General features: G+C 46.0%; 1 protein-coding gene across 1 annotated transcript in view; it reads right to left on the reverse strand.

The window, feature by feature from the left end:
• Positions 1-14,999, reverse strand: part of glb1l (galactosidase, beta 1-like) — a 93,579-nt gene that overhangs the window by 39,815 nt on the left and 38,765 nt on the right. The window contains exons 3-4 of the mRNA XM_055871883.1: positions 5,320-5,470; positions 4,482-4,542 (exon numbers count right to left, since the gene is read on the reverse strand). Of these exons, the coding sequence (XP_055727858.1) occupies positions 4,482-4,542; positions 5,320-5,470 (212 nt within the window). The remainder of the gene's footprint in view (positions 1-4,481; positions 4,543-5,319; positions 5,471-14,999) is intronic.

Consider the following 14,999-nt stretch of genomic DNA (forward strand, 5'->3'; position numbering starts at 1 on the left):
TGGTAGTATGGTTTATGATACCTGTGTACAGGGATGGGTCTGGCATTATGGTTTATGATACCTGTGTACAGGGATGGGTCTGGCATTATGGTTTATGATACCTGTGTACAGGGATGGGTCTGGCAGTATGGTTTATGATACCTGTGTACAGGGATGGGTCTGGCATTATGGTTTGTGATACCTGTGTACAGGGATGGGTCTGGTAGTATGGTTTGTGATACCTGTGTACAGGGATGGGTCTGGCATTATGGTTTGTGATACCTGTGTACAGGGATGGGTCTGGTAGTATGGTTTGTGATACCTGTGTACAGGGATGGGTCTGGCATTATGGTTTGTGATACCTGTGTACAGGGATGGGTCTGGTAGTATGGTTTGTGATACCTGTGTACAGGGATGGGTCTGGTAGTATGGTTTGTGATACCTGTGTACAGGGATGGGTCTGGTAGTATGGTTTGTGATACCTGTGTACAGGGATGGGTCTGGTAGTATGGTTTGTGATACCTGTGTACAGGGATGGGTCTGGTAGTATGGTTTGTGATACCTGTGTACAGGGATGGGTCTGGCATTATGGTTTGTGATACCTGTGTACAGGGATGGGTCTGGTAGTATGGTTTGTGATACCTGTGTACAGGGATGGGTCTGGCATTATGGTTTGTGATACCTGTGTACAGGGATGGGTCTGGTAGTATGGTTTATGATACCTGTGTACAGGGATGGGTCTGGCATTATGGTTTGTGATACCTGTGTACAGGGATGGGTCTGGTAGTATGGTTTGTGATACCTGTGTACAGGGATGGGTCTGGTAGTATGGTTTATGATACCTGTGTACAGGGATGGGTCTGGTAGTATGGTTTATGATACCTGTGTACAGGGATGGGTCTGGTAGTATGGTTTATGATACCTGTGTACAGGGATGGTACTGGCAGTATGGTTTATGATACCTGTGTACAGGGATGGGTCTGGCATTATGGTTTATGATACCTGTGTACAGGGATGGTACTGGCAGTATGGTTTATGATACCTGTGTACAGGGATGGGTCTGGTAGTATGGTTTATGATACCTGTGTACAGGGATGGGTCTGGTAGTATGGTTTATGATACCTGTGTACAGGGATGGTAGTATGGTTTATGATACCTGTGTACAGGGATGGGTCTGGCAGTATGGTTTGTGATACCTGTGTACAGGGATGGGTCTGGTAGTATGGTTTATGATACCTGTGTACAGGGATGGGTCTGGCATTATGGTTTATGATACCTGTGTACAGGGATGGGTCTGGTAGTATGGTTTATGATACCTGTGTACAGGGATGGGTCTGGTAGTATGGTTTATGATACCTGTGTACAGGGATGGGTCTGGTAGTATGGTTTATGATACCTGTGTACAGGGATGGGTCTGGTAGTATGGTTTATGATACCTGTGTACAGGGATGGGTCTGGTAGTATGGTTTATGATACCTGTGTACAGGGATGGGTCTGGCAGTATGGTTTATGATACCTGTGTACAGGGATGGGTCTGGCAGTATGGTTTATGATACCTGTGTACAGGGATGGGTCTGGTAGTATGGTTTATGATACCTGTGTACAGGGATGGGTCTGGTAGTATGGTTTATGATACCTGTGTACAGGGATGGGTCTGGCATTATGGTTTATGATACCTGTGTACAGGGATGGGTCTGGCATTATGGTTTATGATACCTGTGTACAGGGATGGGTCTGGCATTATGGTTTATGATACCTGTGTACAGGGATGGGTCTGGTAGTATGGTTTATGATACCTGTGTACAGGGATGGGTCTGGTAGTATGGTTTATGATACCTGTGTACAGGGATGGGTCTGGTAGTATGGTTTATGATACCTGTGTACAGGGATGGGTCTGGCATTATGGTTTATGATACCTGTGTACAGGGATGGGTCTGGTAGTATGGTTTATGATACCTGTGTACAGGGATGGGTCTGGTAGTATGGTTTATGATACCTGTGTACAGGGATGGGTCTGGTAGTATGGTTTATGATACCTGTGTACAGGGATGGGTCTGGCATTATGGTTTATGATACCTGTGTACAGGGATGGGTCTGGTAGTATGGTTTATGATACCTGTGTACAGGGATGGGTCTGGCATTATGGTTTATGATACCTGTGTACAGGGATGGGTCTGGTAGTATGGTTTATGATACCTGTGTACAGGGATGGGTCTGGCAGTATGGTTTATGATACCTGTGTACAGGGATGGGTCTGGTAGTATGGTTTATGATACCTGTGTACAGGGATGGGTCTGGCAGTATGGTTTATGATACCTGTGTACAGGGATGGGTCTGGCAGTATGGTTTATGATACCTGTGTACAGGGATGGGTCTGGTAGTATGGTTTGTGATACCTGTGTACAGGGATGGGTCTGGTAGTATGGTTTATGATACCTGTGTACAGGGATGGGTCTGGCAGTATGGTTTATGATACCTGTGTACAGGGATGGGTCTGGCAGTATGGTTTATGATACCTGTGTACAGGGATGGGTCTGGCAGTATGGTTTGTGATACCTGTGTACAGGGATGGGTCTGGCAGTATGGTTTATGATACCTGTGTACAGGGATGGGTCTGGCAGTATGGTTTATGATACCTGTGTACAGGGATGGGTCTGGTAGTATGGTTTATGATACCTGTGTACAGGGATGGGTCTGGCAGTATGGTTTATGATACCTGTGTACAGGGATGGGTCTGGTAGTATGGTTTATGATACCTGTGTACAGGGATGGGTCTGGCATTATGGTTTATGATACCTGTGTACAGGGATGGGTCTGGCATTATGGTTTATGATACCTGTGTACAGGGATGGGTCTGGCAGTATGGTTTATGATACCTGTGTACAGGGATGGGTCTGGCATTATGGTTTATGATACCTGTGTACAGGGATGGGTCTGGTAGTATGGTTTGTGATACCTGTGTACAGGGATGGGTCTGGTAGTATGGTTTGTGATACCTGTGTACAGGGATGGGTCTGGTAGTATGGTTTATGATACCTGTGTACAGGGATGGGTCTGGTAGTATGGTTTATGATACCTGTGTACAGGGATGGGTCTGGTAGTATGGTTTATGATACCTGTGTACAGGGATGGTACTGGCAGTATGGTTTATGATACCTGTGTACAGGGATGGGTCTGGCATTATGGTTTATGATACCTGTGTACAGGGATGGTACTGGCAGTATGGTTTATGATACCTGTGTACAGGGATGGGTCTGGTAGTATGGTTTATGATACCTGTGTACAGGGATGGGTCTGGTAGTATGGTTTATGATACCTGTGTACAGGGATGGTAGTATGGTTTATGATACCTGTGTACAGGGATGGGTCTGGCAGTATGGTTTGTGATACCTGTGTACAGGGATGGGTCTGGCAGTATGGTTTATGATACCTGTTTACAGGGATGGGTCTGGTAGTATGGTTTATGATACCTGTGTACAGGGATGGGTCTGGCATTATGGGTTATGATACCTGTGTACAGGGATGGGTCTGGCATTATGGTTTATGATACCTGTGTACAGGGATGGGTCTGGTAGTATGGTTTGTGATACCTGTGTACAGGGATGGTAGTATGGTCTATGATACCTGTGTACAGGGATGGGTCTGGCATTATGGGTTATGATACCTGTGTACAGGGATGGGTCTGGCATTATGGTTTATGATACCTGTGTACAGGGATGGGTCTGGTAGTATGGTTTATGATACCTGTGTACAGGGATGGTAGTATGGTTTATGATACCTGTGTACAGGGATGGTAGTATGGTCTATGATACCTGTGTACAGGGATGGTAGTATGGTCTATGATACCTGTGTACAGGGATGGTAGTATGGTCTATGATACCTGTGTACAGGGATGGGTCTGGTAGTATGGTTTATGATACCTGTGTACAGGGATGGTAGTATGGTCTATGATACCTGTGTACAGGGATGGGTCTGGTAGTATGGTTTATGATACCTGTGTACAGGGATGGTAGTATGGTTTATGATACCTGTGTACAGGGATGGGTCTGGCAGTATGGTTTATGATACCTGTGTACAGGGATGGGTCTGGTAGTATGGTTTATGATACCTGTGTACAGGGATGGGTCTGGTAGTATGGTTTATGATACCTGTGTACATGGATGGTAGTATGGTTTATGATACCTGTGTACAGGGATGGGTCTGGTAGTATGGTTTATGATACCTGTGTACAGGGATGGTACTGGCAGTATGGTTTATGATACCTGTGTACAGGGATGGGTCTGGTAGTACGGTTTATGATACCTGTGTACAGGGATGGGTCTGGCAGTATGGTTTATGATACCTGTGTACAGGGATGGTACTGGCAGTATGGTTTATGATACCTGTGTACAGGGATGGGTCTGGCAGTATGGTTTATGATACCTGTGTACAGGGATGGTACTGGCAGTATGGTTTATGATACCTGTGTACAGGGATGGGTCTGGTAGTATGGTTTGTGATACCTGTGTCTGCTGAGCGAAGTACGATGTTTGGTTTCTGGAGCAACCAAGCTGGTAAACCACCCTGAAAGAGACAGAAACTTAATGAACTTCTGTCTACAAGCACGACTCAGATATTTCTGTCAGCTGACACATCGTGAGAGAAAGAGCGGAAGAGGAGAGTCAAAACAACATCTGTTACTCAGTGGTGCACGACACCAAAACATCCCTCCTCTTTCTGACTCTTTAGTTTCCGTCCCTCTCTTTCTACGGTCCTCCAGGTGAGAATAGGACTTCCGTCCCTCTGTACAGTCCTCCAGGTGAGAATAGGACTTCCGTCCCTCTCTACAGTCCTCCAGGTGAGAATAGGACTTCCGTCCCTCTCTTTCTACGGTCCTCCAGGTGAGAATAGAACTTCCGTCCCTCTCTACGGTCCTCCAGGTGAGAATAGGACTTCCGTCCCTCTCTACGGTCCTCCAGGTGAGAATAGGACTTCCGTCCCTCTCTTTCTACGGTCCTCCAGGTGAGAATAGGACTTCCAGGAGACTACAGCCTCACACCATGTGATGTAGTGAGTTTCCAATGTGTTTCTGAACGGCCTGACTTTAACCAGAGAAAGTCTTATAACAAAGTGCAGGTCAAGGAAACAAAGCTCAATAGTGAAGGGAGCAGTGGGGGACTGACTGTCTCTGGACAGGAGCGTCTCCTTAAATGACCAAATGTAATGGTGGCCCTTTAAAATCATAGTAATGGCTGGAACAGAATGAATTCAGCACTTTGAGTCCATTCATTACTATGAACCAGTCCTCCACTCACCAGCCTCCTCTGACAGGAAGATACCTCTATGTACTGTAGTGCTTACCATCTCCCACTCTGCACAGATGTAGGGTCCGGGGCGAAGGATCACCAGGAGGCCAGTCTGATTGGCCAGATCCAGGAAGTTCTCCAGGTCTCGATCCCCAGAGAAGTTGTAAACACCCCGCTTTTCCTCATGGAAGTTCCAGGGAACATAACTGACAGGAAGTAGAAGAGTACTGGTGACATAACTGACAGGAAGGAGAATACTGGTGACATAACTGACAGGAAGGAGAATACTGGTGACATAACTGACAAGAAGGAGAATACTGGTGACATAACTGACAGGAAGGAGAAGAGTACTGGTGACATAACTGACAGGAAGGAGAAGAGTACTGGTGACATAACTGACAGGAAGGAGAAGAGTACTGGTGACATAACTGACAGGAAGGAGAAGAGTACTGGTGACATAACTGACAGGAAGGAGAAGAGTACTGGTGACATAACTGACAGGAAGGAGAAGAGTACTGGTGACATAACTGACAGGAAGGAGAAGAGTACTGGTGACATAACTGACAGGAAGGAGAAGAGTTCTGGTGACATAACTGACAGGAAGGAGAAGAGTACTGGTGACTCAACTGACAGGAAGGAGAGTACTGGTGACATAACTGACAGGAAGGAGAGTACTGGTGACATAACTGACAGGAAGGAGAAGAGTTCTGGTGACATAACTGACAGGAAGGAGAAGAGTACTGGTGACTCAACTGACAGGAAGGAGAGTACTGGTGACATAACTGACAGGAAGGAGAAGAGTACTGGTGACTCAACTGACAGGAAGGAGAGTACTGGTGACATAACTGACAGGAAGGAGAGTACTGGTGACATAACTGACAGGAAGGAGAGTACTGGTGACATAACTGACAGGAAGGAGAAGAGTTCTGGTGACATAACTGACAGGAAGGAGAAGAGTACTGGTGACTCAACTGACAGGAAGGAGAGTACTGGTGACATAACTGACAGGAAGGAGAAGAGTACTGGTGACATAACTGACAGGAAGGAGAGTACTGGTGACATAACTGACAGGAAGGAGAGTACTGGTGACATAACTGACAGGAAGGAGAAGAGTACTGGTGACATAACTGACAGGAAGGAGTAGAGTACTGGTGACATAACTGACAGGAAGGAGAAGGGTACTGGTGACATAACTGACAGGAAGGAGAAGAGTACTGGTGACATAACTGACAAGAGTACTGGTGACATAACTGACAGGAAGGAGAAGAGTACTGGTGACATAACTGACAAGAGTACTGGTGACATAACTGACAGGAAGGAGAATAGTACTGGTGACATAACTGACAGGAAGGAGAAGAGTACTGGTGACATAACTGACAGGAAGGAGAAGAGTACTGGTGACATAACTGACAGGAAGGAGAAGAGTACTGGTGACATAACTGACAGGAAGGAGAAGAGTACTGGTGACATAACTGACAGGAAGGAGAAGAGTACTGGTGACATAACTGACAGGAAGGAGAAGAGTACTGGTGACATAACTGACAGGAAGGAGAAGAGTACTGGTGACATAACTGACAGGAAGGAGAAGAGTACTGGTGACATAACTGACAGGAAGGAGAGTACTGGTGACATAACTGACAGGAAGGAGAAGAGTACTGGTGACATAACTGACAGGAAGGAGAGTACTGGTGACATAACTGACAGGAAGGAGAGTACTGGTGACATAACTGACAGGAAGGAGAAGAGTACTGGTGACATAACTGACAGGAAGGAGTAGAGTACTGGTGACATAACTGACAGGAAGGAGTAGAGTACTGGTGACATAACTGACAGGAAGGAGAAGGGTACTGGTGACATAACTGACAGGAAGGAGAAGGGTACTGGTGACATAACTGACAGGAAGGAGAAGAGTACTGGTGACATAACTGACAAGAGTACTGATGACATAACTGACAGGAAGGAGAATAGTACTGGTGACATAACTGACAGGAAGGAGAAGAGTACTGGTGACATAACTGACAGGAAGGAGAAGAGTACTGGTGACATAACTGACAGGAAGGAGAAGAGTACTGGTGACATAACTGACAGGAAGGAGAGTACTGGTGACATAACTGACAGGAAGGAGAAGAGTACTTGTGACATAACTGACAGGAAGGAGAGTACTGGTGACTCAACTGACAGGAAGGAGAGTACTGGTGACATAACTGACAGGAAGGAGAAGAGTACTGGTGACATAACTGACAGGAAGGAGAGTACTGGTGACATAACTGACAGGAAGGAGAGTACTGGTGACATAACTGACAGGAAGGAGAAGAGTACTGGTGACATAACTGACAGGAAGGAGTAGAGTACTGGTGACATAACTGACAGGAAGGAGAAGGGTACTGGTGACATAACTGACAGGAAGGAGAAGGGTACTGGTGACATAACTGACAGGAAGGAGAAGAGTACTGGTGACATAACTGACAGGAAGGAGAAGAGTACTGGTGACATAACTGACAGGAAGGAGAAGAGTACTGGTGACATAACTGACAGGAAGGAGAAGAGTACTGGTGACATAACTGACAGGAAGGAGAAGAGTACTGGTGACATAACTGACAGGAAGGAGAAGAGTACTGGTGACATAACTGACAGGAAGGAGAAGAGTTCTGGTGACATAACTGACAGGAAGGAGAAAAGTACTGGTGACATAACTGACAGGAAGGAGAGTACTGGTGACATAACTGACAGGAAGGAGAAGAGTACTGGTGACATAACTGACAGGAAGGAGAAGAGTACTGGTGACATAACTGACAGGAAGGAGAAGAGTACTGGTGACATAACTGACAGGAAGGAGAAGAGTACTGGTGACATAACTGACAGGAAGAAGAAGAGTACTTGTGACATAACTGACAGGAAGGAGAAGAGTACTGGTGACATAACTGAAAGGAAGGAGAAGAGTACTGGTGACATAACTGACAGGAAGGAGAAGAGTACTGGTGACATAACTGACAGGAAGGAGAAGAGTACTGGTGACATAACTGACAGGAAGGAGAAGAGTACTGGTGACATAACTGACAGGAAGGAGAAGAGTACTGGTGACATAACTGACAGGAAGGAGAAGAGTACTGGTGACATAACTGACAGGAAGGAGAGTACTGGTGACAAAACTGACAGGAAGGAGAGTACTGGTGACATAACTGACAGGAAGGAGAAGAGTACTGGTGACATAACTGACAGGAAGGAGAAGAGTACTGGTGACATAACTGACAGGAAGGAGAAGAGTACTGGTGACATAACTGACAGGAAGGAGAAGAGTACTGGTGACATAACTGACAGGAAGGAGAGTACTGGTGACATAACTGACAGGAAGGAGAAGAGTACTGGTGACATAACTGACAGGAAGGAGACTACTGGTGACATAACTGACAGGAAGGAGACTACTGGTGACATAACTGACAGGAAGGAGAGTACTGGTGACATAACTGACAGGAAGGAGAAGAGTACTGGTGACATAACTGACAGGAAGGAGAGTACTAGTGACATAACTGACAGGAAGGAGAAGAGTACTGGTGACATAACTTACAGGAAGGAGAGTACTGGTGACATAACTGACAGGAAGGAGAAGAGTACTGGTGACATAACTGACAGGAAGGAGAAGAGTACTGGTGACATAACTGACAGGAAGGAGAAGAGTTCTGGTGACATAACTGACAGGAAGGAGAAGAGTTCTGGTGACATAACTGACAGGAAGGAGAAGAGTTCTGGTGACATAACTGACAGGAAGGAGAAGAGTACTGGTGACATAACTGACAGGAAGGAGACTACTGGTGACATAACTGACAGGAAGGAGAGTACTGGTGACATAACTGACAGGAAGGAGAGTACTGGTGACATAACTGACAGGAAGGAGAAGAATTCTGGTGACATAACTGACAGGAAGGAGGAGACTACTGGTGACATAACTGACAGGAAGGAGAAGAGTACTGGTGACATAACTGACAGGAAGGAGAAGGGTACTGGTGACATAACTGACAGGAAGGAGAAGAGTACTGGTGACATAACTGACAAGAGTACTGGTGACATAACTGACAGGAAGGAGAAGAGTACTGGTGACATAACTGACAAGAGTACTGGTGACATAACTGACAGGAAGGAGAATAGTACTGGTGACATAACTGACAGGAAGGAGAAGAGTACTGGTGACATAACTGACAGGAAGGAGAAGAGTACTGGTGACATAACTGACAGGAAGGAGAAGAGTACTGGTGACATAACTGACAGGAAGGAGAAGAGTACTGGTGACATAACTGACAGGAAGAAGAAGAGTACTGGTGACATAACTGACAGGAAGGAGAAGAGTACTGGTGACATAACTGACAGGAAGGAGAAGAGTACTGGTGACATAACTGACAGGAAGGAGAAGAGTACTGGTGACATAACTGACAGGAAGGAGAAGAGTACTGGTGACATAACTGACAGGAAGGAGAAGAGTACTGGTGACATAACTGACAGGAAGGAGAAGAGTACTGGTGACATAACTGACAGGAAGGAGAGTACTGGTGACATAACTGACAGGAAGGAGAAGAGTACTGGTGACATAACTGACAGGAAGGAGAGTACGGGTGACATAACTGACAGGAAGGAGAAGAGTACTGGTGACATAACTGACAAGAGTACTGGTGACATAACTGACAGGAAGGAGAAGAGTACTGGTGACATAACTGACAGGAAGGAGAGTACTGGTGACATAACTGACAGGAAGGAGGTGACTACTGGTGACATAACTGACAGGAAGGAGAAGAGTACTGGTGACATAACTGACAAGAGTACTGGTGACATAACTGACAGGAAGGAGAAGAGTACTGGTGACATAACTGACAGGAAGGAGAAGAGTACTGGTGACATAACTGACAGGAAGGAGAAGAGTACTGGTGACATAACTGACAGGAAGGAGAGTACTGGTGACATAACTGACAGGAAGGAGAGTACTGGTGACATAACTGACAGGAAGGAGAGTACTGGTGACATAACTGACAGGAAGGAGAAGAGTACTGGTGACATAACTGACAGGAAGGAGAAGAGTACTGGTGACATAACTGACAGGAAGGAGAGTACTGGTGACATAACTGACAGGAAGGAGAAGAGTTCTGGTGACATAACTGACAGGAAGGAGAAGAGTACTGGTGACATAACTGACAGGAAAGAGAAGAGTACTGGTGACATAACTGACAGGAAGGAGAAGAGTACTGCTGACATAACTGACAGGAAGGAGAAGAGTACTGGTGACATAACTGACAGGAAGGAGAAGAGTACTGGTGACATAACTGACAGGAAGGAGAAGGGTACTGGTGACATAACTGACAGGAAGGAGAAGACTACTGGTGACATAACTGACAGGAAGGAGAAGAGTACTGGTGACATAACTGACAGGAAGGAGAAGAGTACTGGTGACATAACTGACAAGAGTACTGGTGACATAACTGACAGGAAGGAGAAGAGTACTGGTGACTCAACTGACAGGAAGGAGAGTACTGGTGACATAACTGACAGGAAGGAGAAGAGTACTGGTGACTCAACTGACAGGAAGGAGAGTACTGGTGACATAACTGACAGGAAGGAGAAGAGTACTGGTGACTCAACTGACAGGAAGGAGAGTACTGGTGACATAACTGACAGGAAGGAGAAGAGTACTGGTGACATAACTGACAGGAAGGAGAAGAGTACTGGTGACATAACTGACAGGAAGGAGTAGAGTACTGGTGACATAACTGACAGGAAGGAGAAGGGTACTGGTGACATAACTGACAGGAAGGAGAAGGGTACTGGTGACATAACTGACAGGAAGGAGAAGAGTACTGGTGACATAACTGACAGGAAAGAGAAGAGTACTGGTGACATAACTGACAGGAAGGAGAAGAGTACTGGTGACATAACTGACAGGAAGGAGAAGAGTACTGGTGACATAACTGACAGGAAGGAGAAGAGTACTGGTGACATAACTGACAGGAAGGAGAAGGGTACTGGTGACATAACTGACAGGAAGGAGAAGACTACTGGTGACATAACTGACAGGAAGGAGAAGAGTACTGGTGACATAACTGACAGGAAGGAGAAGAGTACTGGTGACATAACTGACAAGAGTACTGGTGACATAACTGACAGGAAGGAGAAGAGTACTGGTGACTCAACTGACAGGAAGGAGAGTACTGGTGACATAACTGACAGGAAGGAGAAGAGTACTGGTGACTCAACTGACAGGAAGGAGAAGAGTACTGGTGACATAACTGACAGGAAGGAGAAGAGTACTGGTGACATAACTGACAGGAAGGAGAAGAGTACTGGTGACATAACTGACAGGAAGGAGAAGGGTACTGGTGACATAACTGACAGGAAGGAGAAGGGTACTGGTGACATAACTGACAGGAAGGAGAAGAGTACTGGTGACATAACTGACAGGAAGGAGAAGAGTACTGGTGACATAACTGACAGGAAGGAGAGTACTGGTGACATAACTGACAGGAAGGAGAGTACTGGTGACATAACTGACAGGAAGGAGAGTACTGGTGACATAACTGACAGGAAGGAGAAGAGTACTGGTGACATAACTGACAGGAAGGAGAAGAGTACTGGTGACATAACTGACAGGAAGGAGAGTACTGGTGACATAACTGACAGGAAGGAGAAGAGTTCTGGTGACATAACTGACAGGAAGGAGAAGAGTACTGGTGACATAACTGACAGGAAAGAGAAGAGTACTGGTGACATAACTGACAGGAAGGAGAAGAGTACTGCTGACATAACTGACAGGAAGGAGAAGAGTACTGGTGACATAACTGACAGGAAGGAGAAGAGTACTGGTGACATAACTGACAGGAAGGAGAAGGGTACTGGTGACATAACTGACAGGAAGGAGAAGACTACTGGTGACATAACTGACAGGAAGGAGAAGAGTACTGGTGACATAACTGACAGGAAGGAGAAGAGTACTGGTGACATAACTGACAAGAGTACTGGTGACATAACTGACAGGAAGGAGAAGAGTACTGGTGACTCAACTGACAGGAAGGAGAGTACTGGTGACATAACTGACAGGAAGGAGAAGAGTACTGGTGACTCAACTGACAGGAAGGAGAGTACTGGTGACATAACTGACAGGAAGGAGAAGAGTACTGGTGACTCAACTGACAGGAAGGAGAGTACTGGTGACATAACTGACAGGAAGGAGAAGAGTACTGGTGACATAACTGACAGGAAGGAGAAGAGTACTGGTGACATAACTGACAGGAAGGAGAAGGGTACTGGTGACATAACTGACAGGAAGGAGAAGACTACTGGTGACATAACTGACAGGAAGGAGAAGAGTACTGGTGACATAACTGACAGGAAGGAGAAGAGTAGTGGTGACATAACTGACAAGAGTACTGGTGACATAACTGACAGGAAGGAGAAGAGTACTGGTGACTCAACTGACAGGAAGGAGAGTACTGGTGACATAACTGACAGGAAGGAGAAGAGTACTGGTGACTCAACTGACAGGAAGGAGAAGAGTACTGGTGACATAACTGACAGGAAGGAGAAGAGTACTGGTGACATAACTGACAGGAAGGAGAAGAGTACTGGTGACATAACTGACAGGAAGGAGAAGGGTACTGGTGACATAACTGACAGGAAGGAGAAGGGTACTGGTGACATAACTGACAGGAAGGAGAAGAGTACTGGTGACATAACTGACAGGAAGGAGAAGAGTACTGGTGACATAACTGACAGGAAGGAGAAGAGTACTGGTGACATAACTGACAGGAAGGAGAGTACTGGTGACATAACTGACAGGAAGGAGAGTACTGGTGACATAACTGACAGGAAGGAGAAGAGTACTGGTGACATAACTGACAGGAAGGAGTAGAGTACTGGTGACATAACTGACAGGAAGGAGTAGAGTACTGGTGACATAACTGACAGGAAGGAGAAGGGTACTGGTGACATAACTGACAGGAAGGAGAAGAGTACTGGTGACATAACTGACAGGAAGGAGAGTACTGGTGACATAACTGACAGGAAGGAGAAGAGTACTGGTGACATAACTGACAGGAAGGAGAGTACTGGTGACATAACTGACAGGAAGGAGAAAAGTACTGGTGACATAACTGACAGGAAGGAGAAGAGTACTGGTGACATAACTGACAGGAAGGAGAAGAGTTCTGGTGACATAACTGACAGGAAGGAGAAGAGTTCTGGTGACATAACTGACAGGAAGGAGAAGAGTTCTGGTGACATAACTGACAGGAAGGAGAAGAGTACTGGTGACATAACTGACAGGAAGGAGACTACTGGTGACATAACTGACAGGAAGGAGAGTACTGGTGACATAACTGACAGGAAGGAGAGTACTGGTGACATAACTGACAGGAAGGAGAAGAATTCTGGTGACATAACTGACAGGAAGGAGGAGACTACTGGTGACATAACTGACAGGAAGGAGAGTACTGGTGACACAACTGACAGGAAGGAGAAGAGTACTGGTGACATAACTGACAGGAAGGAGAAGAGTACTGGTGACATAACTGACAGGAAGGAGAAGAGTACTGGTGACATAACTGACAGGAAGGAGAAGAGTACTGGTGACATAACTGACAGGAAGGAAAAGAGTACTGGTGACATAACTGACAGTAAGGAGAGTACTAGTGACATAACTGACAGGAAGGAGAAGTGTACTGGTGACATAACTGACAGGAAGGAGAGTACTGGTGACTCAACTGACAGGAAGGAGAAGAGTACTGGTGACATAACTGACAGGAAGGAGAGTACTGGTGACATAACTGACAGGAAGGAGAGTACTGGTGACATAACTGACAGGAAGGAGAAGAGTACTGGTGACATAACTGACAGGAAGGAGAGTACTGGTGACATAACTGACAGGAAGGAGAGTACTGGTGACATAACTGACAGGAAGGAGAAGAGTACTGGTGACATAACTGACAGGAAGGAGAAGAGTACTGGTGACATAACTGACAGGAAGGAGAAGAGTACTGGTGACATAACTGACAGGAAGGAGAAGGGTACTAGTGACATAACTGACAGGAAGGAGAAGGGTACTGGTGACATAACTGACAGGAAGGAGAAGAGTACTGGTGACATAACTGACAGGAAGGAGAAGGGTACTGGTGACATAACTGACACGAAGGAGAAGGGTACTGGTGACATAACTGACACGAAGGAGAAGAGTACTGGTGACATAACTGACAGGAAGGAGAAGAGTACTGGTGAGATAACTGACAGGAAGGAGAAGAGTACTGGTGACATAACTGACAGGAAGGAGAAGAGTACTGGTGACATAACTGACAGGAAGGAGAAGAGTACTGGTGACATAACTGACAGGAAGGAGAGTACTGGTGACATAACTGACAGGAAGGAGAAGAGTACTGGTGACATAACTGACAGGAAGGAGAAGAGTACTGGTGACATAACTGACAGGAAGGAGAAGAGTACTGGTGACATAACTGACAGGAAGGAGAAGAGTACTGGTGACATAACTGACAGGAAGGAGAAGAGTACTGGTGACATAACTGACAGGAAGGAGAAGAGTACTGGTGACATAACTGACAGGAAGGAGAAGAGTACTGGTGACATAACTGACAGGAAGGAGGAGACTACTGGTGACATAACTGACAGGAAGGAGACTACTGGTGACATAACTGACAGGAAGGAGACTACTGGTGACATAACTGACAGGAAGGAGAAGAGTACTGGTGACAT

Source organism: Salvelinus fontinalis, chromosome 19 (assembly GCF_029448725.1).
Source record: "Salvelinus fontinalis isolate EN_2023a chromosome 19, ASM2944872v1, whole genome shotgun sequence".
Classification (NCBI taxonomy): domain Eukaryota; kingdom Metazoa; phylum Chordata; class Actinopteri; order Salmoniformes; family Salmonidae; genus Salvelinus; species Salvelinus fontinalis.